Below are 25997 nucleotides of genomic sequence, written 5' to 3' on the forward strand. Positions count from 1 at the left end.
TTGAGATTTCAGTATTTTTTTCATCATCAGTACAAACTTACTACAACACAATGAAAGCAAAACAATGCCAACCTATTTGATTGTCACACATACTACATGTTATTGGTCTCACTCATTGATTCCCTAGCAGTTGAGGGGGATGGTGAGTTGTGTTGGGAGAGGGGTGAGCAGTATCTTGATGACAGTGAACTGTCTTGGGGGTATGGGGTGCTATGTTGGCAGGTGAGCTCTGTGGCGATGGGATTGAGCAACATTGGATGATGTGAACTGTGCTGGGATGGGATGAGCTTGAATGTGTTGAGGTGGAGCTGAGCTACGTCTGAATTGCTGTTGTGCTGGAGTGCCTTGACATTCTACCTACTTGATTTGATTTATTATTGTCACATGTATTAGTATTAGTGAAAAATATTGTTTCTTGCGCGCTATACAGACAAAGCATTCCATTCATAGGCAAGGTAATGAGAAAGTGCAGAATGTACTGTTACAGTCATAACTAGGGTGTAGAGAAAGATCAACTTAATGCGAGGTAGGTCTATTCAAAAGTCTGATGGCAGCAGGGAAGAAGCTGTTCTTGACTTGGTTAGTATGTGACCTCAGACTTCTGTATCTTTTTCCCGATGGAAGAAGGTGGATGAGAGTATGTCTGGGGTACGTGGGATCCTTAATTATGCTGGCTGTTTTGCCAAGGCAGCAGGAAGTGTAGAAAGAGTCAATGGATGGGAGGCTGGTTTGCATGATGGATTGGGCTACATTCACGACCTTTTGTACTTTCTTGCAGTCTTGGGCAGAGCAGGAGCCAAACCAAGCTGTGATATAACCAGAAAGAATGCTTTCTATGGTGCATCTGTAAAAGTTGGTGAGAGCCGTAGCTGACATGCCAAGTTTCCTTAATCTTCTGAGAAAGTAGAGGCTTTGGTGGACTTTCTTAACTATAGTGTCGGCATGGGGGACCAGGACAGGTTGTTGGTGATCTTGCTCAAGGACAACCCTCAAGAGGCTTGTTTTTCAAACTGGAGACTTGTGACCAGCGGTGTGCCCCAGGGATCAGTGCTGGGTCTACTGTTATTTGTCATTTATGTTAATGATTTGGATGAGAATATAAGAGACATGGTTAGTAAGTTTGCAGATGACACTAAGATTGGTAGCATAGTGGACAATGAAGAAAGTTATCTCAGATTACAACGAGATCTTGATCAATTGGGCCAGTGGGCTGACGAATGGCAGATGGAGTTTAATTTAGATAAATGCGAGGTGATGCATTTTGGTAGATTGAACCAGGGCAGGACTCACTCAGTTAACGGTTGGATGTTGGGGAGAGTTACAGAACAAAGAGATCTAGGGATACATGTTCATAGCTCCTTGAAAGTGGAGCCACAGGTGGACAGGGTGGTGAAGAAGGCATTCAGCATGCTTGGTTTCATTGGTCAAAACATTGAATACAGGAGTTGGGACATCTTGTTGAAGTTGTACAAGACATTGGTAAGGCCACACTTGGAATACTGTGTACAGTTCTGGTCACCCTATTATAGAAAAGGGTATTATTAAACTAGAAAGAGTGCAGAAAAGATTTATTAGAATGCTACCGGGACTTGATGGTTTCAGTTATAAAGATAGACTGGGACGTTTTTCTCTGGAGCGTAGGAGGCTGAGGGGTGATCTTATAGAGGTCTATAAAATAATGAAGGGCACAGATCAGCTAGATAGTCAATATCTTCTCCCAAAGGTAGGGGAGCCTAAAACTAAAGGGCATACGTTTAAGGTGAGAGGGGAGAGATACAAAAGTGTCCAGAGGGGCAATTTTTTCACACACAGGGTGGTGAGTGTCTGGAACAAGCTGCCAGGGGTAGTAGTAGAGGCGGGTACAATTTTGTCTTTTAAAAAGCGTTTAGGCAGTTACATGGGTACGATGGGTATAGAGGGATATGGGCCAAATGCGGGAAATTGGGATTAGCTTAGGGGTTTAAAAAAAAAAGGGCGGTATGGACAAGTTGGGCCAAAGGGCCTGTTTCCATGCTGTAAACCTCTATGATTCTATGACTCTATGCCTTTATCTGGTTACCTAAAAATTGAAGCTTTTGACCATTTCTGTTTCGTCCCCGTTGATGTAGACAGGGGCACGTTCTCCACTGTGCTTCCTGAAGTCAATGTCGTTTTGTTGACATTGAGGGAGAGATTATTGTCGTCGCACCAGTTCACCAGATTCTCTATCTCATTCCTGTACTCTGTCTTGTCATTGTATGAGATCTGACCCACTACAGTCGTGTCATCAGCAAACTTGAAAATCGAGTTGGAGGGGAATTTGGCCACACAGTCATAGGTGTATAAGGAGTATAGTAGGGGTCTGAGAACATAGTCTTGTGGGGCACCCACTAACTTAGAGCTGTGTCCTTGAGCAAGATTTATGACTGCTAGGAACAGCTCTAAGTAAATTGAGGTAAAACAAGGCCTAGTATCGAGCAAACTGCCCAAATTTGTGCATTTACAGGTTCGGGTTGAACCATCAGCAAAGGCTTCGATGATATGAAAAAGCACTTGCTGCCATTGGACTCGGAAAATCTGGACCAATGTTTCTACTTGTTGGGGGGTCGAGAGTTAGAGATCATAAATATGAAATAAATCGCCAGTAAATCCAAAAGGGAAGTCACAAAAAACTTCAATACCCAGAGTGACTCGAATGTGGAACTCGCTATTACAATGAATCAAGGAAGCAATTAGCATACACGTATTTAAAGAAAATAGTATACACAAGAGAGAAGAAGATCAATGAAACCTGGGGCATATTGTAATTTAAGGTCTATTATATTTGACATACAAGAAGTATTCAGCATGCAACATGTTCATTAGTCCCTACTGCTTACATCAGCCACTTGCTTGTAAATGGGACTTGCTCGCAAGGAACAATGGCTGATATGATTCCAGTAAGAAGTCTCACAACACCAGGTTAAAGTCCAACAGGTTTATTTGGTAGCAAATACCATAAGCTTTCGGAGCGCTGTTCCTTCGTCAGATGGAGTGGAAATTTCCACTCCATCTGACGAAGGAGCAGCGCTCCGAAAGCTTATGGTATTTGCTACCAGATAAACCTATTGGACTTTAACCTGGTGTTGTGAGACTTCCTACTGTGTTCACCCCAGTCCAACGCCGGCATCTCCACATCATGATATGATTCCTACAGACTTTAGGGGAGGTGAACACCCAAAATAATATTAATGTCACCACTTTTTGTGAAATGCTTGGCCATATTCTATGGGTCAACAGAGAATGATGTGGAGATGCCGGCGTTGGACTGGGGTAAACACAGTAAGAAGTTTAACTACACCAGGTTAAAGTCCAACAGGTTTATTTGGTAGCAAAAGCCACACAAGCTTTCGGAGCCCCAAGCCCTTTCTTCAGGCGAGTGGGAATTCCCACTGTTAAACTTCTTACTGTGTCAACAGAGAATATCATGAAAAGTGTAAGGAACCTTGACTTGAAATTCACTGTTAAGTGCTTGTCAAACATTTAAAAAAATCAGTTTTTAGAATATTTAAAGAATAACCTGTTTGCAATGGAAACTTAACCAAACTCGCCACACCTCTTGGGATATTGTGGGAGTTCATGAGTGTTAATCTAGTTCACAAAATATTAAACAAACTTGAAGTCAATCAGAATTTCTTAAAAAATGCTTGAGTCTCACATTTTCAACAGTTTGGAATTTATCCAATGGAATTCATAGGCATGGAATTCATATGAGAAATTTATTATGAGGAAAATATCCCAAAACATACTTCCCAGGAGTGCATTGTTGCTGTAATCATCTGAATGCTTCTTGTCATATCTGTGGATAGGCAGTCATGGCTACATCATTATCTGTCAATTCTCTATTATTTCAGGTGGAGCTGCTGCATCTAAAGCTGCTAAATATGGAGGTAAATCTACCTACTATTGACATATTCACTGCTCCACATAACTGTTCAATTATTATCTTTGAGGATTGAAAAAACAAATTTAGGAGAAAGAGAAATAATTTTGTCTGCAATATGTAATGTTCACATGAGAAACGCTTCCACCTTAATAACCTGTACTTTGCTGATGCTTGGAACGCCACATCAGGAGAATGTTCACACAGAACCAGTAACATGAGGCAGTAAACATCATGAGCATTCATGATCATTTTGTATGATCTGAATTTTTTCCAAAATTAATGTTGTGTAGTGTGGGAGGGTGAGCCGTGAGAAGGTGCTTCAGTGTGAGTTGGACAGACTGTATGTGTGCATATGCATGGCAGATGCAGTATAATGTGGATAAATATGAGGTTATCCACTTTGGTAGCAATAATAGGAAAAGAGATTATTAATTGAGTGGGTGTAAATTGAGAAAGTTGGATACTCAGCGAGACCTTGGTGTCCTCGTGCATCAGTCACTGAATGTAAGCATGCAGGTACAGCAGGCAATAAAGAAGGCAAATGGTATGTTGGCCTCCATAGCAAGAGGATTTGAGTATAGGAATAAAGATGTTTTACTGCAATTACTGTTCTTGCTATAGAGGGAGCACAGCGAAGGTTTACCAGGCTGATTGTTGGGATGGCAGGTCAGTCATATAAGGAGAGACTAAATTGGTTAGGATTATATTCATTGGAGTTTAGAAGAGTAAAGGGGATCTCATAGAAACTTATAAAATTCTAACAAGATTAGATGAGATAGATTCAGAAAGAATGTTCCTGATGGTGGGGGAATCCAGAACTAAGAGTCATAGTTTGAGGATAAGGGGTAAACCTTTTAGGACCGAGGCGAGGAGAAATTTCCTCACCCAGGGGGTGGTGAATCTGTGGAATTCACTACCACAAAAAGTATTTGAGGCCAAAATGTTTTGTGATTTCAAGAAATTAGATGTAGCTCTTGGGGCTAACGAGATCAAGGGATATGGGGGGAAGGGGGGTCAGGATATTGAATTTGATGATCAGCCATGATCCTAATGAATGGCGAAGCAGGCTCAGAGGGCTGAAATCCCAACTCTTGCTTATAGGTTTTATGTTTCTAGTGTCCAGTTTACAAATATACTGTCAAAACAATTTAGTGATGTTAATGTTAACAAGGACAGCAGAATGTCTCATTCTTTGTTGGTGTCTTCTGACCTTTTGTATGCACATAAGCAGGTAAACTGGGCTCTATCAGTTCATCCAAAAGATAGTGCTTCCATCAATGCAGCACTTACTCCATCTTTCATAGAAGAAAATTGTTCAGGAAAATAACATTTCGGCATAAATGTTGAAATGAATGTTTGGAATTAAAAGGGCTGCAAGATTCCTGGGTTCACATTGTTTCGTCATTGGCCACAATTGGCCAAAAAATCATAAATTTGCACTAATTTTATGAAGTGATACACTATTTATCATTATTAAATTCTTGTTATCACAATATAGGTCTTGGTGTGGGTGTGCAACCTGGTGCTGGATTAGGTGTGCAGCCTGGCGTTGGCGTTGGTGTGCAGCCTGGCATTGGAGTCCAGCCTGGCATCGGAGTGGGTAAATAATTGTCTTTTGAAAGACATTTTCCTCCATTAACCTCTTTCAAAAATATACAAGTCTGTCTCATCCCAATTCTGTGCAAATGGAAGTATCTAATACAGGGAGATATTAATATAAAAGGCAAAAGAAAAATAACTGCAGATATAGGAAGGTTGATGGATTGCAATTTTTAAAGCTGTTAAAAGAATATGTTTGTGTTCTGAATTTGTGGGGATTTCCACACCTGCGTCACGAGCTTGGCATATTCCTTTCAATTAAAATGAATCGAGTGAATTTCATTGAAGTTGAAGGCAATAGCAAAAAGCCTGAAATAATAGGGCTGCTAATATCTGGCATAGTGGTACTTAGGGAGTTATTACATAAATAACCTGCATTGGAACATTAAAGAATAAACGATTCAGGTTTTCTATAGTTCAGTGGGTTAGGCACATTTGTCAACCCCCAAGGGTCTCTTCAGTGAAGAATATTTGCATTTGTTCATTGATTCACTGCATTAAAACATCCCAATGTACAATTGTTTGTAACCTGATCATGCTCAATAAGTTGACTAAGATTTTGGATTTTGTCCTGAGCACATGATGGGCCTAAAATGTGCAAATGAAGAACTTACATAACAATAATTTACCAACTTTCCTGGAGTCTTGATAAAAATGATATATTCACCCTCAAGAAGATCCCAAGATATTTTGGGGTTTTTAGATTACTTGTTCACATCAGACTGATAATTTCTGAAACAATTTAACTTTGTGTGGCTGCAATTATCTGTCTGCTAAGTTCTACTAAGCTCTTAGACATTACAAATGTAAGATTTTGGTATTTTTTTCATCATTAGTCCAAACTTACTACAGCACAATGTAAGCAAAGAGGTACCATCCTACTTAATTGTCACACATACCTACATATCACAGGTTCTGACTCATTGATTTCCTGGCAGCTGTGGGGATGGCATCTGTGTTAGGAGAGGCATGAACAACATCAGGCGGGTGTTGAATGTGTCAGGACTATGGGGTGCTAAGTCACGAAATGAGTTCCTTGGCAGTGATTTTGAGCAGCATTGAATGATGTGAGGAGTGTTGGGAGTGGATGAGTTGTGTTGGGGGCATGGGGTGCATTGAGGTGGGTGGTGAGCTATGACGGAGTTGCTATTGTGCTGAGGACTTTGACATTCCACCTAAATTACTTAGAGCTGTACACATGCAGGGTTCACAACTGCTGGGAATGGCTCTAAGTAAATTAGTGTAAAAACAAAGCCTTGTACAGGACAAATTGCTCAGGTTTGCGCGTTTACAGGCTCAGGAGGAACAATCAGCGAGGATGATTTGAAAAAGCAAGTTGTGGTCTGTGGAAGAGAAAGATGAAGAAAAATTAAAAGATTACAGCACAAAAAAGATCTGAAGATCAAATGGAAGACTTGTTCACAGCTTTATGCCACAGTCACACTGTACATTCGCCACATTTCTGGGCTATGGTTTTAGTGTAAATTGTCTCCCCAGAACATCCAATATCATTGCAACTCTCAATGGCATCGAACACCTCAGCACTCACTTCTCTTAGAATCAAAAGACCTGGGCCAATGTTTCTAATTATTGTGGAGTCCAAAGTTAGACATCATAAACATGAAATAATTAATCCAATAGGGAAGTCACAAAAAACTTTAATACTTAAGAGTGGTTTGAATGTGGAACTTGCTATTACATTGAACAGTTGGGGCAATTAGCATGCATATATTTATGGCAGAAAATATGCATAAGGAAGCAGAAGATCAAGGAGACCTGGGTATTTTGTAGTTAAGTGCAATCTTTATTCGAAATATAACAAATATTCTATATACAGTATGCTCATCAGTCCTTGCTGCTTATACCAGACGCATTCTTGTGAATGGGACTTGCACACAATGGGCATTGTCTGCTAAGATTTCTGACAGACGTTAGGGCAGGTGAGCACCCAAAATAATACCAATGTCACCACTTTTAGTGAAACTCATAGCCAGGTTTCTATAGGTCATCAAAGAATATCATGAAGAATGTAAAGAACCTTACATGTAAATCATAGAAAAGTAGTTCTTATATTTTTTTTAAAACTGTTTGAGATTGAAACCAAACCACACTACTTGAGATATTTTGAGCAGTCACAAGTATTAATCTAGTTCAGAAAATATGAAATGAACTTGTCAAAGACAATCAGAACCTCTTACAAAATTCTGTCACATTTTTTCTGTAGTTGGGCATTCACACAATTGAATGCAGATCTGAACATTGGCTTGATTTGAGCAATTTCTCAAGAATGTGATGTTCTAGAATCTTCAGAATGCTTCTTCTCATACTTCTACATAGACAGTCATGGCTGTATAATTCATTACCTGTCAATTCTCTCTTATTTCAGGTGGAGCAGCTGCATCTAAAGCTGCTAAATATGGAGGTAAATCTGCTTACTATTCACTGTTATGCATAATTGTTAAATTATCTTTGAGGACCAAGAAAAGCCACATTTCAGTTAAAAGGAAAGGAATTTTCCTGCTATATGACGATGTGAGAAGCACTTCCACTTTAGTAACCTATACTTTGCTAATTCTTGGAACATCACATCAGCCAAATGATCAGACAGAACCAGTAACACGAGGCAGTAAACATCATGAACTTCATTGGTGGGGTTTGGCCAATATTATATGGTCTCAATGTTTCCCAAAATTAGTGTTGAGCAGTGCCCAGTTTACAAATTTACAGTCAAAGCATTTTAGTGATGTTAGTGTTGGCAAGGACAACAGAATGCTTCATTCTTCTTTTAAAAAAAGTGCCATCTGATGTTTTATATGCATATAAACAGGCAGATTGGCCTATATATCTCATCCATATGATGGTGCCCCAACAATGCAGCACTTCCTCCATTTTTCAGAGAAGGAAAGTAGTTCAGGAGAATAACAATTTGGCTTATGTGTTGAAATGAATGTCTGGAATTAAAAGGGCAACATAATTCCTGGGTTCACATGATTTCATCACTGGCCATAATTTGCCAAAAAAATCCTAAAATTGCACTAATTTGATAAAGAAATTATGCACTGTTTCCAATTATTAAATTGTTATGGCAAATGGGATGTTGGCTGTTATTGCAAAGGGACTGGAGTATAAAAGTAGAGAAGTGTTGCTGCAATTGCATAGGATGTTGGTGAGGCCACATCTGGAGTATTGTGTCCAGTTTTGGTCTCCTTATTTGAGGAAGGATGCGGTGGCATTGGAGGCAGTTCAGAGGAGGTTCACCAGATTGATTCCGGGGATGAAAGGGTTGACGTATGAAGAGAGATTAAACAGTTTGGACGTATACTCGCTGGAGTTTAGAAGAATGAGAGGGGATCTGACCGAAGTATATAACATTTTAAAAGGAATTGATAAAGTAAATGTAGACCAAATGTTTCCTCTTATGGGTCAATCTAGAACAAGAGGTCACAGGTATAGGTTGAGAGGCGATAGATTTACAAATGAGATGAGAAGGAACTACTTCTCGCAGAGGGTGGTGAATTTGTGGAACTCGCACCCATAGCATGGTGGAGTCTGAATCATTGAATAGTTTCAAGAAAGAGAAAGATATATTTCTAATAAAAAAGAAAGGGATAAGGGAATATGGGGAACAGGTGGGAAGGTGGATTTAAGACCTGGGAGAGATCAGCCATGATCTGATTGAATATCAGAGTAGGCAGGAAGGGTTGAATTTGCCTACTTCTGCTCCTAATTCCTATGTTTCTACGTTCAACATAGGTCTTGGCGTGGGTATGCAGCCTGGCTTTGGAGTCGGTGCGCAACCTGGCGCTGGATTCGGTGCGCTTCCTGGCTTCGGAGTGGGTAAATAACTGTCTTTGAAAGACATTTTTTCCGTTAAATTCTTTCAAAAATATACAACTCTGTCCCATCTCAATTCTGTGCAAATGGAATTATCAAATGCAGGGAGATACTAATATAAAAAGCAAAAGGAAAATAACTGCAGGTACAGGAAGGTTGACAGATCAGAGTTCATAAGTCTGTTAAAAGAACATGTTAGTGTTCTGATTTGCTGGGGATTTCTACATCTGCGTTCCCAGCTTGGCATATTCTTTTCTATTAAAATGAAGACAATAGCAAAACACCTGGAATAACAAGATTGCTAATATCTGGCATAGTGGTACTTAGGCAACTTTTACTCCTTAAATAACCTGCATTGGTGCATTAAAAAATAAATGATTCAACTTTTCTCCAGTCCAATAGGATGGGCACATTCGTCAACTCCTTCAGTGAAGGATATTTGCATTTGTTCATCAAATCACTGCTAACAAAGCATCCTGATTTGATATTGTTTGTAGCCTGATAAGGCTCAATCAATTTACTAAGATTGTAGATTTTGGCCTGAGCATACAATGTACCAAAAGGTTCCAATGTGTGGAAATGGAAAACTTCCCAATACACATTTACTGGGATGTTGATATAAATGGTATATACTGTACTCCTCAAGAAGATCCTAAGATACTTCAGAGTTTTCAGATTCCTTATTCAAATAAGACAGGTATTTTCTAAAGCATTCTTCCTCTCTGTGTGGCTACAATTATCTGTTGAAATCTACTAAGTTTGAAGACATTATAAATATGAGATTTCAGTATTTTTCCATCATTAGTTTAAACTTACTACAATCCAACATAAGCAAAACAGTGCCATTCTATTTGACTGTCACACCTACTTACATATCACAGGTTCTGATTCATTGATTCCTTGGTTGTTGTGGGGGATGGTGAGCTGTGTTGGAAGAGGGGTGAGCAGTATCTGGATGTCAATGAACTGTTTTGGGGGTACAGGATTGCTATGTCAACAGGTGAGCTCTGTGGCAATTGGGTTGTTTTTAATGCAAGCTTCGACATACAGCAAGTATTTGACATATGGCATATTCATCAGTTCCCACTGCTTATACCAGACCCATTCTTGTGAATGGGACATGCTTATAATGGGCAATGTCTGATAGGATTTCTGACAGACTTTAGGGCAGGTGAGTACCCAAAATAATGCTTAGTCAAGTTCTATAGGTCAGCAAAGAATACCATGAAGAGTGTAGGGAACCTGAACACCTTAATTTGAAAACCACTGTTAAGTACTTGTAAAACATTAAAAACAGAGTTCTTATAATATTTTTTTAAAACTGTTTGGGATTGAAACCAAACCACGCTACTTGGGATATTTTGAGCTTTTACAAATATTAATCTAGTTCAGAAAATATGAAACAAACTTACAAAGACGGTCAGAACCTCTTAAGAAATTCTGTCAAAATATTTCTGTAGTTGGACATTCACCCAATTGAATGCAAAGCCCAACATGAGCTTGATTTGAGCAATTTCTCTGGAATGCGATGTTCTGTAATCTTCAGAAGGTTTCTTGTCATATCTCTATATAGATAGTCATGGTTGTATTATTATCTGTCAATTCTCTATTATTTCAGGTGGAGCTGCTGCATCTAAAGGTAGATTTACCTATGGAGGTAAATCTACCTACTACTGACATATTCACTCCTCTACATAGCTGTTAAATTAATATCTTTGAGGATTAGAAAAAGCCAAATTTAGATTAAAGTGAAACAAATTTTCCTGCTATATGTAATGACTATGTGAGAAGCACTTGCTCATTAGTGACCTATAATTTGCTCATTCTTGGAATATCACATCAGGAAAATGATCAGGCAGTACTAGTAAACAGTAAGGCAGTAAACATCATGAGTATTAATTGATGGGGCTTGAACCTTTATTATATGTTGTCATTTTTTCCAAAATTAGTGTTGTATAGTGCCCAGTTTACAAATGTACAGTTGAAACATTTTAGTGATGTTAATGTTGGCATGGACAGCAGAATGTTTCATTCATCTTTGGGTTATGTCTGACTTTTTATATGCATATAAATATGATAAACACTCTATCATCTCATCCAAAAGATGGCACTTCCAATAATGCAGTACTTCCTCAATTTTTCACCGAATAAAAGTAGTTCAGGAGAATAACAGTTTGGCTTAAGTGTTGAAATGGATGGCTGGAATTAAAAGGGCAGCATGATTCCTGGGTTTGCATTATTTCATCGTTGGCCATAATTTGCCAAAAAATCCCAAATTTGCACTAATTTGATGAAGAAATGATTCACTGTTTCCAGTTATTGAATTATTGTTATCTCAATATAGGTCTTGGTGTGGGTTTGCGGCCTGGCGTTGGTGTAGGTGTGCAGCCGGGCACTGGAATAGGAGTCCAGCCTGGCATCGGAGTGGGTAATTTACGGTCTTCTTAAAAGATTTTTTTCTCCGTTATTCTCTTTCTAAATCTGTCTCATCCAACTCTGTGCAAATGGAAATATGATGTGGAGATGCTGGCGTTGGACTGGGGTAAGCACAGTAAGAAGTCTCACATAACCAGGTTAAAGTCCAACAGGTTTATTTGGTAGCACAAGCCACAAGCGTTTGGAGCGCTGCCCCTGCATCAGGTGAGCGGGAGTTCTGTTCACAAACAGGGCATATAAAGACACAAACTCAATTTACAGAATAATGGTTGGAATGCGAGTCTTTACAGGTAATCAAGTCTTAAAGGTACAGACAATGTGAGTGGAGAGAGGGATAAGCACAGGTTAAAGAGATGTGTATTGTCTCCAGCCAGGACTGTTAGTGAGATTTTGCAAACGTGGGGGTTGCAGATAGCGTGACATGAACCCAAGATCCCGGTTGAGGCTGTCCTCATGTGTGCAGAACTTGGCTATCAGTCTCTGCTCAGCGACTCTGCGTTGTCGTGTGTCGTGAAGGCCGCCTTGGAGAACGCTGACCCGAAGATCAGAGGCCGAATGCCCGTGACCGCTGAAGTGTTCCCCAACAGGAAGAGAACACTCTTGCCTAGTGATTGTCGAGCAGTGTTCATTCATCCGTTGTCGTAGCGTATGCATGGTCTCCCCAATGTACCATGCGTCAGGACATCCTTTCCTGCAGTGCATCAGGTAGACAACGCTGGCCACGTTGCAAGTGTATGTACTGTGTACCTGGTGGATGGTGTTCTCACGTGAGATGATGGTATCAGTGTCGATGATCTGGCATGTCTTGCAGAGGTTGCTGTGGCAGCGTTGTGTGGTGTCGTGGTCACTCTTCTCCTGAAGGCTGCGTCGTTTGCTGTGGACAATGATCTGTTTGAGATTGTGCGGTTGTTTGAAGGCAAGAAGTGGGGGTGTGGGGATGGCCTTGGCGAGATGTTCGTCTTCATCAATGACATGTTGAAGGCTCCGGAGAAGATGGCGTAGCTTCTCCGCTCCGGGGAAGTACTGGACGACGAAGGGTACTCTGTCCGCCGTGTCCCGTGTTTGTCTTCTGAGGAGGTCGGTGTGGTTTCCCGCTGTGGCGCGTCGGAACTGTCGATCAATGAGTCGAGCGCCATATCCTGTTTTTTTGAGGGCATCTTTCAGTGTCTATAGGTATCTGTTGCGATCTTCCTCATCTGAGCAGATCCTGTGTATACGGAGGGCTTGTCCGTAGGGGATGGCTTCTTTAACGTGTTTAGGGTGGAAGCTGGAGAAGTGGAGCATCGTGAGGTTATCCGTGGGCTTGCGATACAGTGAAGTGCTGAGGTGACCGTCCTTGATGAAGATGCGTGTGTCCAAGAAGGCAACCGATTCCAGAGAGTAGTCCATGATGAGTCTGATGGTGGGAGGGAACTTGTTGATGTCATCATATAGTTTTTTCAGTGATTGTTTGCCATGAGTCCAAAGGAAGAAAATGTCATCGATGTATCTAGTGTATAGCATCGGTTGAAGGTCCTGTGCGGTGAAGAGGTCTTGTTTGAACTTGTGCATGAAGATGTTGGCATATTGAGGTGCGAATTTTGTCCCCATGGCTGTTCCATGTGTCTGGATGAAGAACTGGTTGTTGAAGGTGAAGACATTGTGGTCCAGGATGAAGCGGATGAGTTGTAAAATTGCATCTGGAGATTGGCAATTGTCGACGTTGAGTACTGAGGCAGTTGCAGCAATGTCATCGTCGTGGGGATGCTGGTGTAGAGTGCCGAGACATCCATTGTGACGAGGAGTGCTGAGGACTACGCTGAGAGACTTTGCCATCGCACCTCTCTCACACTCCTCAACCACCTCATACACCAGCTCTGCAGCAAACGCCGCATCCTGGAAACCAAGATAGAGTCCATATTCTCAACTTGCGCTCAGGACGCAGACCAGCTGCGAAACTCTGCCAAGCAGACGAGACAAAGGAACTACACCATCTACACGCACACCAAGTACAGGAAACTTGAGAAACTCGGCATCACCACCAGCAGCAACCAAGCCTCCCCCGGTACCACAGTAGAAAACAGTACCACTGCAGGGAAGTCCATTGTCAACTTGTCGGACTACACATTCAACCAGATGAAATTAAAGTTCTCAGCCGAGGGCTCAATAGACCCCATCAGTCTCGCAGCAGACACAGAGGAATTCATCAGGCGAATGAGGCCACAAACCCCAAGAGGCCAACAGCAAACACAATGAGACAGCCAACGAACAGGAACAGCCGACAGAGATCCGCGGTGCAGCAATCGAAGAGGAAAGAGTTGAATTGCACTCCTCCGGAAGGCCGCTGCCCCCGACTCGACATGTATGCCCAAGCCATCAGGAGGTGCGGCAATGCCAGATTCATCAGCCGCACTCACAAGACAACCCCGAACATCACCCAAGCACAATGCAATGCTGTCCGCACTCTCAAGACCAACCGCAACATTGTCATCAAACCAGCCATCGTCATACTGAACAAAACGGATTACTGCAAAGAAGTGTACCGACAACTGAACAATGAGGAACACTACAGACAGTTACTCGCAGATCCGACCAAAGAACATACCCGTCAACTCAACAGACTGATCACGACCTTTGATCCAGACCTTCAGAGCAACCTCCGTGCTCTCATCCCATGTACTCCCCACGTTGGAGATCTCTACTGCCTCCCGAAGAAACACAAAGCCAACACACCCAGCCGTCCCATCGTATTGGGCAATGGGATGCTGTGCGAGAACCTCTCCGGCTACGTCGAGGGCATCCTGAAACCCATTGTACAAAGAACCCCCAGCTTTTGTCGCGACACTACGGACTTCCTACAGAAACTCAGCACACATGGATCAGTTGAACCAGGAGCATTCCTCGTCACAATGGATGTCTCGGCACTCTACACCAGCATTCCCCACGACGATGGCATTGCTGTGACTGCCTCAGTACTCAACGCCGACAACTGCAATCTCCAGATGCTATTTTACAACTCATCCGCTTCATCCTGGACCACAATGTCTTCACCTTCAACAACCAGTTCTTCATCCAGACACATGAAACAGCCACGGGGACCAAATTCGCACCTCAATATGCCTACATCTTCATGCACAGGTTCGAACAAGACCTCTTCGCCGCACAGGACCTACAACCAATGCTATACACTAGATACATCAATGCCATTTTCTTCCTTTGGACTCATGGCAAACAATCACTGAAACAACAATATGATGACATCAACAAGTTCTATCCCACCATCAGACTCACCATGGACTCCTCTCCAGAATCAGTTGCATTCTTGGATATGCGCATCTCCATCAAGGTCGGTCACCTCAGCACCTCACTGTACCGCAAGCCCACGGATAACCTCACGATGCTCCACTTCTCCAGCTTCCACCCTAAACACGTTAAAGAAGCCATCCCCTATGGACAAGCCCTCTGTAGACACAGGATCTGCTCAGATGAGGAGGATCGCAACAGACACCTCCTGACGCTGAAAGATGCCCTCATAAGAACAGGATATGGCGCTCGACTCATCGATCGACAGTTCCGATGCGCCATAGCGAAAATCCACACTGACCTCCTTAGAAGACAAAAAAGGGACACAGCGGACAGAGTACCCTTCGTCGTCCAATACTTCCCCGGAGCGGAGAAGCTACGACATCTTCTCCGGAGCCTTCAACATGTCATCGATGAAGACGAACATCTCGCCAAGGCCATCCCCACACCCCCACTTCTTGCCTTCAAGCAACAGCACAACCTCAAACAGACCATTGTCCCCAGCAAACTACCCAGCCTTCAGGAGAAGAGTGACCACAACACCACACAATCCTGCCACAGCAACCTCTGCAAGACATGCCGGATCATCGACACGGATGCCATCATCTCACGTGAGAACACCATCCACCAGGTACACTGTACATACACTTGCAACGTGGCCAACGTTGTCAACCTGATCCGCTGCAGGAAAGGATGTCTCAAGGCATGGTACATTGGGGAGACCATGCATACGCTACGACAACGGATGAATGAACACCGCTCGACAATCACCAGGCAAGAGTGTTCTCTTCCTGTTGGGGAACACTTCAGTTGTCATGGGCATTCAGCCTCTGATCTTCGGGTAAGCGTTCTCCAAGGCAGCCTTCGCGACACATGACAACGCAGAGTCGCTGAGCAGAGACTGATAGCCAAGTTCCGCACACGTGAGGACAGCCTCAACTGGGATCTTGGGTTCATGTCATGCATGCTATCTGTAACCCCCACGACTTGCCTGGGCTTGCAAAATCTCACTGACTGTCCTGGCTGGAGACAATACACATCTCTTTAACCTGTGCTTAACCCTCTCTCCATTCATATTGTCTGTACCTTTAAGACTTGATTACTTGTAAAGACTCGCATTCCAACCAGTATTTTGTAAATTGAGTGTGTGTCTTTATATGCTCTGTTTGTGAACAGAACTCCCACTCACCTGATGAAGGGGCAGCGCTCCGAAAGCTTGTGGCTTGTGCTACCAAATAAACCTGTTGGACTTTAACCTGGTGTTGTGAGACTTCTTACTGTGCAAATGGAAGTATCCAACGCAGAGTGAAATTAATATCAAAATCAAAAGAAAAATAATTGCAGATAGCTCCATTCGTCAAGGATGCAGTATGACCTGGTTGATGGATTGCAATTAATAAGTCTGTTAAAAGAACATGGTAGTGTTCTGAATGAATCGGGTTTTACACTCCTGTGTTACCAGCCTAGCATATTCCTTCCTATTAAAATGAATCGAGTGAATATCATTACAGAATTGCTACGGCGCAGAAGGAGGCCATCCGGCGCATCGTGTCTGCACTGGTTCTCCAGATGAACATAATGACTTAGTACCATTCCCCTGTCTTTCCCTCGTACCCCAAATGTTGTTTATGTTCAAATAATCATCTAATGCCTTCTTGAATTCCTTGATTGAACCTGCCTCCACTACACTTACAGTAGTGCATTCCAGACCTGAGCCCCTCTGAGTGGAATTTTCCTGTCCTGCCCATCACGGGAATAATAGCAGGTGGGACACGGACCATGCAAAGGTCCGTTGACCTCGGGCGAGATTTTCCGGTCTTGGGGCAAGTACGACCGGAAAATTCCACCCATTGTGTGTAAAGATATTTTTTCACATTACATTTGCTGCTTTTGCAATTCACTTCAAGTCTGTGCCATATCATAGAAATGTAGGGCAGCACAGTGGTTAGCACTGCTGCCTCACAGTGCCAGGGACCCGGGTTCGATTCCGAGCTTGGGTCACTTTCTGTGCGGAGTTTGCACGTTCTCCCTGTGCCTGTGTGAGTTTCCTTTGGGTGCTCTGGCTTCCTCCCACAGTCTGAAAGACATGCTGGTTATCTGCATTGGCCATGCTAAATTCTCCCTCCGCATACCCACCAAGAGCTGGTGAGGCAGGGACAGGGTCATATAACAATTTCAAAACTGAGATTTTTTATTAGACAAAGATATTCTGAGTTATGGAACCAAGGTAGATCGACTTAAGATACAGATCAGCTATGACCCTCTTGGTATTCTCCTGCTTCTATTACACATCTTATGAATGAAACACTTTTCTCATTTCAACAGGATGACCTTTCACCGTGGGCCAAATCCAGTCACCATTGATTAAAAGCTCCTTGAAACAAATGTTAAACGAAATGTGTAGAGCAGATGAATCAAATTCCATCCAGTGAATCTACAGCACAAATGGGCAGCACAGTGATTAGCACTGCTGCCTCTCAGCGCCAGGGACCCGTGTGACTGTGTGGAGTATGCACGTTTTTCCCATGTCTGCATGGGTTTCCTCCGGGTGCCCTGGTTTCCTTCTACAGTCCAAAGATGTGCAGATTAGGCGGATTGGCCACGCTAAGTTGTCCCTTCATGTCCCAACATGCGTAGGTTAGGGTGATTAGAAGGGAAAATATGTGGGGTTATGAGGATAGGGCCTGGATGGGATGCTCTGTCGGAGAGCCGGTGCAGACTTGATGGACTGTGTGGCCTCCTTCTGCACTGTCGGGATTCTATGAAACTGTCACAGGTACCTACATGTCACTGGATCTGACTCATTGATTTCCCTGGCAGTTAAGAGGGGAGGGTTGGGGGGCAGAGCTGAGCTAAGCTGTATTGAGAGGGAAGTGAGCTGCACTGGAGGAGTGTGAGCTATGTCAGGAGGGGTTGCACTGTATGACTAGGGTAGATGAGCTGTGTTAGGAGCAGGGAAGCTGTGTCTTGGGGGGTAGATCAGTTCTGTCAGGTGGTGATCTATGTTGGAGGTTTGAGGGGAATGGTGAGCAATGTTAGAGTTGCCATTGTGCTTTGACACTCCACCTGATTTACTTAGAGCTACACCCCTGAGCAGGCTTGAGGCCCGTTTTGGAACACCTTGAAGTAAATAGGGTAGGTTTTGGGCATACTGCCTAAGTTTGAGCATTTCAGGTCTGGGAGGGCTGGACCATCTACAAGAGCTCCCAGATACCATTTCTTGGGTATCAGAAGTTCCTGGTTTCATTGTAAATCAGCTCCCTGGAACTTTCAATGCCTTTGTGACCATTGATAGCAGTAAACGTGTTAATGTTCATCCAATAGGGAGTTCACAATAAATGTTTTTATCCAGAGCGTGGTTTGAATGTGGAATTTGATACTGCAGTGAGTATTTGTGGCAATTACATTTAAGGAAAAGTAGATAAACATAATGGGGAAGAAGATGAAGAAGGCCTGAACATATTATAGCTAGCACAAGTTTTACGCGGCATATGCATGTTCATTAATTCCCACCAGATAGTTCTTGTGAATGGGACTTGCTTGCAATGTTCCATATGACATCTGACAGAATTTAAGGTAGATAAATGCCCAAAACAATTGTCATCACTTTTAGTGAAATCCTTAGGCAAGTTCTATCGGTCAGCAAAGAATATAAGGAACATTAACTTGAAAGCCACTGCTAGGTACTTGTAAAATAATATTTAGAACAAATCCTGTTTGGAATTAAAACTACACCAAGCTCCCACACATCTTGGGATATTTGAGACTTCAAACAGTATTAATCTAGTTTTAAAATATTGATCAAATTTGCCAAAAGTAGTCAAAACCTCTTGAGAAATTGTTAGTCGCACGTAGCTGGGCATTCATGCAATTAATAGAATTCAAAAGTCAATCTTGGTTCAATTTAAACGATTTGTCAGTGAAGAAAATATCCAAAAAAAAGTATTTCTCAGGAATGCCCTGTTGTTGTATTCTTCAGAATTTGTATACAGAATCTTAGATGAATCATTATCTGTCAATTCTCATTGCAGGTGGAGCTGCTGCATCTAAAGCTGCTAAATATGGAGGTACATTCTTCTCCTTCTTTGATCTACATAACTGTCAAATTATCTTTGAGAAACAAGAAAAGCCAATTTAAACGTCAAGGAAATGGGAATTTTCCTGCTATGTCTAATGTCTATATGCAAGAAACATTTTCACGTTAGTAACCTATATTTCATTAATTCTTGGAAGTCACATCAGCTGAATGATCTGGCACAACCATTAGCATGAGGTAGAAAACATCATTAGCATTCATTAATGGGGTTTGAACCTTTATTGCATGATTTCAATTTTTTTTCAAAATTTGTGTTGAATTGTGTTCAGTTTATAAATATGCAGTCAAACAATTTTAGTGATGTTAGTGCTGGCAAGAACAGCAGAATGCCTCATTCTTCTTTGGGTGGGGTTGTTGGACCTTTCATATTCATGTAACCAGGCAGATAGGCCTCCAAATCTGACACCTCTAACAATGCAGCACCACCTCATAAGAACAAAAGAACATAAGAAATAGGAGCAGGAGAAGGCCATCTAGCCCCTCGAGCCTGCCCCACCATTCAACAAGATCATGTCTGATCTGAAGCGAATCAGTTCCACTTACCCGCCTGCTCCCCATATCCCTTATCGATCAGAAATCTATCTACCCGTGATTTAAACATATTCAACGAGGTAGCCTCCACCACTTCAATGGGCAGAGAATTCCAGAGATTCACTACCCTCTGAGAGAAGAAGTTCCCCCTCAACTCTGTTCTGAACCAGCCCCCACTTATTTTGAAGCTGTGCCCTCTAGTTCTGGTTTCCCTTCTAAGTGGAAAGAATCTCTCTACCTCTACCCTATCCAGCCCCTTCATTATCTTATATATCTCTATAAGATCACCCCTCAGCCTTCTAAACTCCAATGAGTACAGACCCAATCTGTTCAATCTCTCCTCATAAGCTACACCCCTCATCTCCGGTATCAACCTGGTGAACCTTCTCTGCACTCCCTCCAAGGGAAATATCCTTTCGCAAATAAGGAGACCAAAACTGCACACAGTACTCCAGTTGCGGCCTCACCAGTGCCTTGTATAGTTGCAGCAAGACCTCCCTGCTTTTATATTCTATCCCCCTCGCGATAAAGGCCAACATTCCATTCACCTTCTTGATCACCTGCTGCACCTGCAGACTGAGATTTTGCGATTCGTGCACAAGGACCCCCAGGTCCCTCTGCACAGTAGCATGATGTAATTTTTCTCCATTTAAATAATTTTCCAATTTACTATTATTTCTTCCAAAGTGGATAACCTCGCATTTGCCAACATTATATTCCATCTACCAGATCCTCGCCCACTCGCTCAGCCTATCCAAATCTCTCTGCAGACTTTCTGCGTCCTCCACGCAATTCGCTTTCCCACTCATCTTCATGTCATCAGCAAACTTTGATACCCTACACTCAGTCCCCTCCTCCAGATCATCTATGTAAATGGTAAACAGTTGAGGCCCCAGCACCGATCCCTGCGGCACGCAATTGGTCACCAACTGCCAACCAGAAAAGCACCCATTTATTCCAACTCTCTGCTTCCTGTTAGATAGCCAATCCCCAATCCACGCCAACACCTTACCCCCAACTCCGTGTACCCCAATCTTCTGCAGCAACCTTTTGTGAGGCACCTTATCGAATGCCTTCTGGAAATCTAAAAACACCACATCCACCGGTTCCCCTCTTTCAACCGCACTAGTCACATCTTCATAAAAATCCAGTAAATTCGTCAAACACGACTTTCCCTTCATGAATCCATGCTGCGTCTGCTTGATCGAACCATTCTCATCCAGGTCCTCTGCTATTTCCTCTTTAATGATGGACTCCAGCATCTTCCCAACTATGGACGTTAAGCTAACCGGCCTATAGTTACCCGCCTTTTGTCTACTTCCTTTTTTAAACAGCGGCGTAACAGTAGCTGTTTTCCAATCAGCCGGCACTACCCCAAATTCCAGCGAATTTTGATAAATAACTACTAACGCATCTGCTATTACCTCAGCCATTTCTTTCAGTACCCTGGGATGCATTCCATCCGGGCCCGGGGACTTGTCTACCTTCAGTCCCATTAGTCTACCAAGCACTACCTCTTCAGTAACAGTAATTGTATTAAGGACCTCACCTCCCACCAACTCGATCTCTAATATTCGGTAAACTATTTGTGTCTTCCACCGTGAAGACCAACACAAATAACTTATTTAAAGTCTCAGCCATTTCCTCGTTTTCCACTATTAAATCCCCCCTCTCGTCCTCCAAGGGTCCAACATTCACTCTAGCCACTCTATTCCTTTTTATATATTTGTAAAAACTTTTACTATCATTTTTTATATTTTGAGCTAGTTTAGTTTCATAATCTATCTTTCCTTTCTTAATCGCTTTCTTAGTCGTTCTTTGTTGTTTTTTAAAGCTTTCCCAATCCATTAATTCTCCACTATTTTTGACCACTCTGTACGCATCTGTTTTTATTTTAATACTCTCCTTTATTTCCTTCATTATCCACGTCTGGTTATCCCTTTTCTTACAGTCCTTCTTTATCGCCGGAATATATTTTTGCTGAGTACTTTAAAAAATCTCCTTAAAAATCCTCCACTGTTCCTCGGCTGTCCTACCTACCAGTCTGCTCACCCAGTCTACATTAGCCAATTCTGCCCTCATCCTATCGTACTCCCCTCTGTTCAAGCAGAGGACACTGGTTTGGGACCCTACTTTCTCACCCTCCATCTGTATCAGAAATTCAACCATATTATGATCACTCAACCCAAGAGGATCCCTCAGAAGAAGATCCTTAATTCTACCTGTCTCATTACACAGTACCAGATCTAAGATAACTCGCTCTCTCGTAGGTTCTGTAACATACTGTTCAATGAAACTATCCCGACAGCATTCTAAGAACTCTTCCTCAAGCCCTCCACATCCAATTTGAGTCGACCAATCAATATGCAGGTTAAAATCCCCCATGATTATTGCTGTTCCATTTTTGCACGCATCCATTATTTGCTTGTTTATAGCCCTCCCCACCTCTAAGTTATTATTTGGGGGCCTATAGACCACGCCTATTCCTTATCTCCACTCACAACAATTCCACGTTTTGCTCCTTAGAGCCTATGTCGTCTCTCACTACCGTCCTGATATTATCCTTTATTAACAGAGCTACCCCACCTCCTTTTTCTACCTGTCTATCCTTCCTAAATGTCTGATACCCCTCGATATTCAGTTCCCAGTCCCAGTCACCCTGCAACCACGTTTCTGTGATGGCCACTAGATCATACTCATTTGTATGGATTTGTGCCATCAACTCATTTACTTTACATAGGAGAAAATTAGTTCAGGTTAATAACAGTTTGGCTTAAGTGTTAAAGTAAATGTCTGGAATTAAAAAGGCAGCATGATTCTTGGGTTCACATTACTTCACCGTTGGCCACAAATGGCCTAAAAATCCCAAATTTTATAATAAATGATTCTTTATTTCCAATTAATAAATTCCTTGTAATCTCATTGTAGGTCTTGGATATGGTGCTGGGTTAGGTGTGCGACCAGGCACTGGAATAGGAGTCCAGCCTGGCATCGGAGCGGGTAATTTACTTTCTTTTAAAGACATTTTCCTCCATTAAACTCTGCATATCACGCCGCTTTTTTAACAATGCTCTCACACACACTTATTCCATTTCTCTTTTTAACATGTTATTCAAGTGCCTGTATTTCAGCTTGCTGTCTACAGTATAAACAACCCTCTACAAACATCCTCTGGCTTCTGTCATCAAGCCAATTTGGTATCCATTTAGCTACCTCACCCTGGATCCCGTGAGATTTAACCTAATGCAACAACCTACCATGTGGTACCTTGTTAAAGGCTTTGCTTAAGTCCATGTAGACAACATCAACTGCACTGCCCTCATCCACCTTCTTGGTTACCCCATCAAAAAACTCAATCAAATTTGTGAGACATGATTTTCCACTCAAAAGCATGCTGACTGTCCCTAATCAGTCCTTGTGTCTCTAAATGCCTGTAGGTTCTGTCTCTCAAAATATCTTACAACAACTTACCCACCACAGATGTGAGGCTCACTGGCCTGTAGTTCCCATTGTGTTTGAATCTACCACATTTGAAGGCATTAAATAAAGTATTTGAGTGAATGCAAAACAATGCCATCATATTTGATGGTCACAAAAAGATGCATACGCTGAAACTTGGATTTCAGGGTTTCGTTCCGACCCTCTGCTGCCTCCTATCTAATCCACCCATGTTAATAGCCAGGTCAATAGAATAATAATGTTTTAAAACATCTATTGTAGCCTGAGGCAAAACCAGACCTCAAGATACTTTGAGATTTCACAAATATCAATCTTGTTGAACACGTATTAAAATTAACTTGCCAAAGACAGTTAGAATCTCAAGAAATTCTTAGTTACAAATTTTAAGCAGCTAATCACTCACCCAATGAAATTCAAAGGCCCATGTTTGCGTAATTTGAGTAAATTTGTCTTAATGTGGAAAATTTCAGAAAAATTATAACTGAGGAATGCTCAGTTGCTGTTAACCTTCAGAATGCTTCTGGTCAGTCTGCATGGAGCCTATTTTAGCTGCATCATTATCTGTTGATTCTCTATTGTTACAGGTGGAGCTGCTGCATCTAAAGCTGCAAAATATGGAGGTAAATGCTCTTACCTCTGACATATTCACTTTTCTGCTTGGCTATCAAATTATTATTACATCTTTGAAGATAGATAAAGCCATCTTCATATTAAAGAGAAAGATATTTTCGTGCTATATGTAGGCCTGGAATTTTCTGGCTGCCGGGCATCAAATTTGGGGAGTATTCCAAAGATACGCTGGGAAATCCCTCTTCCCAGGTAAATCTTCATATGACAATTGTCCAGAAGTGCTAACTTCATCTGGACAATACACTGTGCTGGGAATTATTCGACAAAACAATTTAATCGCTAATTTCAGATGGTTCTGCCAATTATACACCAATAGTTACTCGGAAAGAGTTAGAAGAAACAAAACCACTTATAACTTCAGCATAACTATTTTAAATACTCCAGACTGCCACATCCTGATTAATGAACCCTCAGGGTATTCCAAAACCGATCCCCGACCCAACACCCTGTCCCCCCCACCCCTGCTGCGAACGGACCCGATAGCACCCCACCCTGAATCAGCCAAATTCCATCCACTTACCTTCTCTCTGGTCTGTCAATTTCACTGGGTCCTTTAAACCAACATGCTTACCAACAGTCAGTTTAGTTAAAAAGGGGTGTAGCCTCTCTGGATTCACACCACGCTGTGGCCTTCAAAGATTCTTTCGTTGCAGGGTCCAGTCAGCGTAGGTTTCCGCAAACTTTGCAAGAGTAGGTATGTCCGCTTTAAACTCTTGTAATTACAGTAGGTCATGAATTTACTGGGTAGAAGTTATGACCCACAATGATTACATGCGAGAAGTATTTTCATTTTAGTGATGTATCTTTGCTAATTCTGGGAACAAGATGGATCAGGCCCAACCAGTAATGTGTCAAAAAACATCTTAAGCTAATAGAGTTTGAATCTTTAACACAAGAATGCAATTCTTTCCAAAATTAGTGCTGAGTTTGTAAGTACACAGTCAAACCATTTGGTGGTATTATGTTGGCAAGGATATCTCGCTGCTGTTTCCATAATATCATCGGATCTTTTATATCTACCTACTTCCCTACCCATCTTTGTGTCTGCAAATTTAGCTAGAATGCCTCCACTCCCCTCATCTAACTCATTGATGGAAACTGTAAAAAATTGGAGCTCCAGCGTAAACCCTTGCAGGACTCCACTCATTGCTTCCTGCCAATCGGACAAATACAGTAAGAAGTTTAACAACACCAGGTTAAAGTCCAACAGGTTTATTTGGTAGCAAAAGCCACACAAGCTTTCGAGGCTCTGAGCCCCTTCTTCAGGTGAGTGGGAATTCTGTTCACAAACAGAACTTATAAAGACACAGACTCAATTTACATGAATAATGGTTGGAATGCGAATACTTACAACTAATCCAGTCTTTAAGAAACAAAACAATGGGAGTGGAGAGAGCATCAAGACAGGCTAAAAAGATGTGTATTGTCTCCAGACAAGACAGCCAGTGAAACTCTGCAGGTCCACGCAACTGTGGGAGTTACAAATAGTGTGACATAAACCCAATATCCCGGTTGAGGCCGTCCTTGTGTGTGCGGAACTTGGCTATCAGTTTCTGCTCAGCGACTCTGCGCTGTCGTGTGTCGCGAAGGCCGCCTTGGAGAACGCTTACCCGAATATCAGAGGCCGAATGCCCGTGACCGCTGAAGTGCTCCCCAACAGGAAGAGAACAGTCTTGCCTGGTGATTGTCGAGCGGTGTTCATTCATCCGTTGTCGCAGCGTCTGCATAGTTTCCCCAATGTACCATGCCTCGGGACATCCTTTCTTGCAGCGTATCAGGTAGACAACGTTGGCCGAGTTGCAAGAGTATGTACCGTGTACCTGGTGGATGGTGTTCTCACGTGAGATGATGGCATCTGTGTCGATGATCCGGCACGTCTTGCAGAGGTTGCTGTGGCAGGGTTGTGTGGTACCTTGGTCACTTCGTGATTACCTTGCATCTTTCTAAGTGCCCAGTTATAATCGGACAAATAGCCATTTTTGCATACTCTGTCAGTTAGCCAATCTCTATCCATGCAAATATGTTGCCCTCTACATAGAGCTTTTATTTTCCACAGTAATTTTTGATATGGCACCTTACCAAATACTTTCAGGAAATCCAAGTACAGTACATCGACAGGCTCCTCTTTATCCACAGCACATGTTACTCCTTCAAAGAACTCCATTTAATTGGTTAAACGTCATTTCCCTTGCACAAATTCATGGTGATTCTTCGTGATTACCTTGC

The 25997-nt window shown here is 42.3% G+C and overlaps 1 protein-coding gene across 15 annotated transcripts in view; it reads left to right on the plus strand.

Annotated features, from left to right (window-relative positions):
• Window positions 1-25997, plus strand: part of LOC144501380 (uncharacterized) — a 338685-nt gene that overhangs the window by 227006 nt on the left and 85682 nt on the right. For 13 of the 15 annotated variants that reach the window (XM_078225050.1, XM_078225051.1, XM_078225052.1 and 10 more), the window contains 8 exons: window positions 3873-3908; window positions 5403-5504; window positions 7890-7925; window positions 9257-9340; window positions 11682-11765; window positions 19087-19122; window positions 22611-22682; window positions 23726-23761. In XM_078225050.1, the coding sequence (XP_078081176.1) occupies window positions 3873-3908; window positions 5403-5504; window positions 7890-7925; window positions 9257-9340; window positions 11682-11765; window positions 19087-19122; window positions 22611-22682; window positions 23726-23761 (486 nt within the window). The remainder of the gene's footprint in view (window positions 1-3872; window positions 3909-5402; window positions 5505-7889; window positions 7926-9256; window positions 9341-11681; window positions 11766-19086; window positions 19123-22610; window positions 22683-23725; window positions 23762-25997) is intronic. The other 2 variants (XM_078225063.1, XM_078225065.1) reach the window with 1 other exon arrangement.

This window comes from Mustelus asterias, chromosome 12 (genome assembly GCF_964213995.1).
Source record: "Mustelus asterias chromosome 12, sMusAst1.hap1.1, whole genome shotgun sequence".
Taxonomy (NCBI): Eukaryota; Metazoa; Chordata; class Chondrichthyes; order Carcharhiniformes; family Triakidae; genus Mustelus; species Mustelus asterias.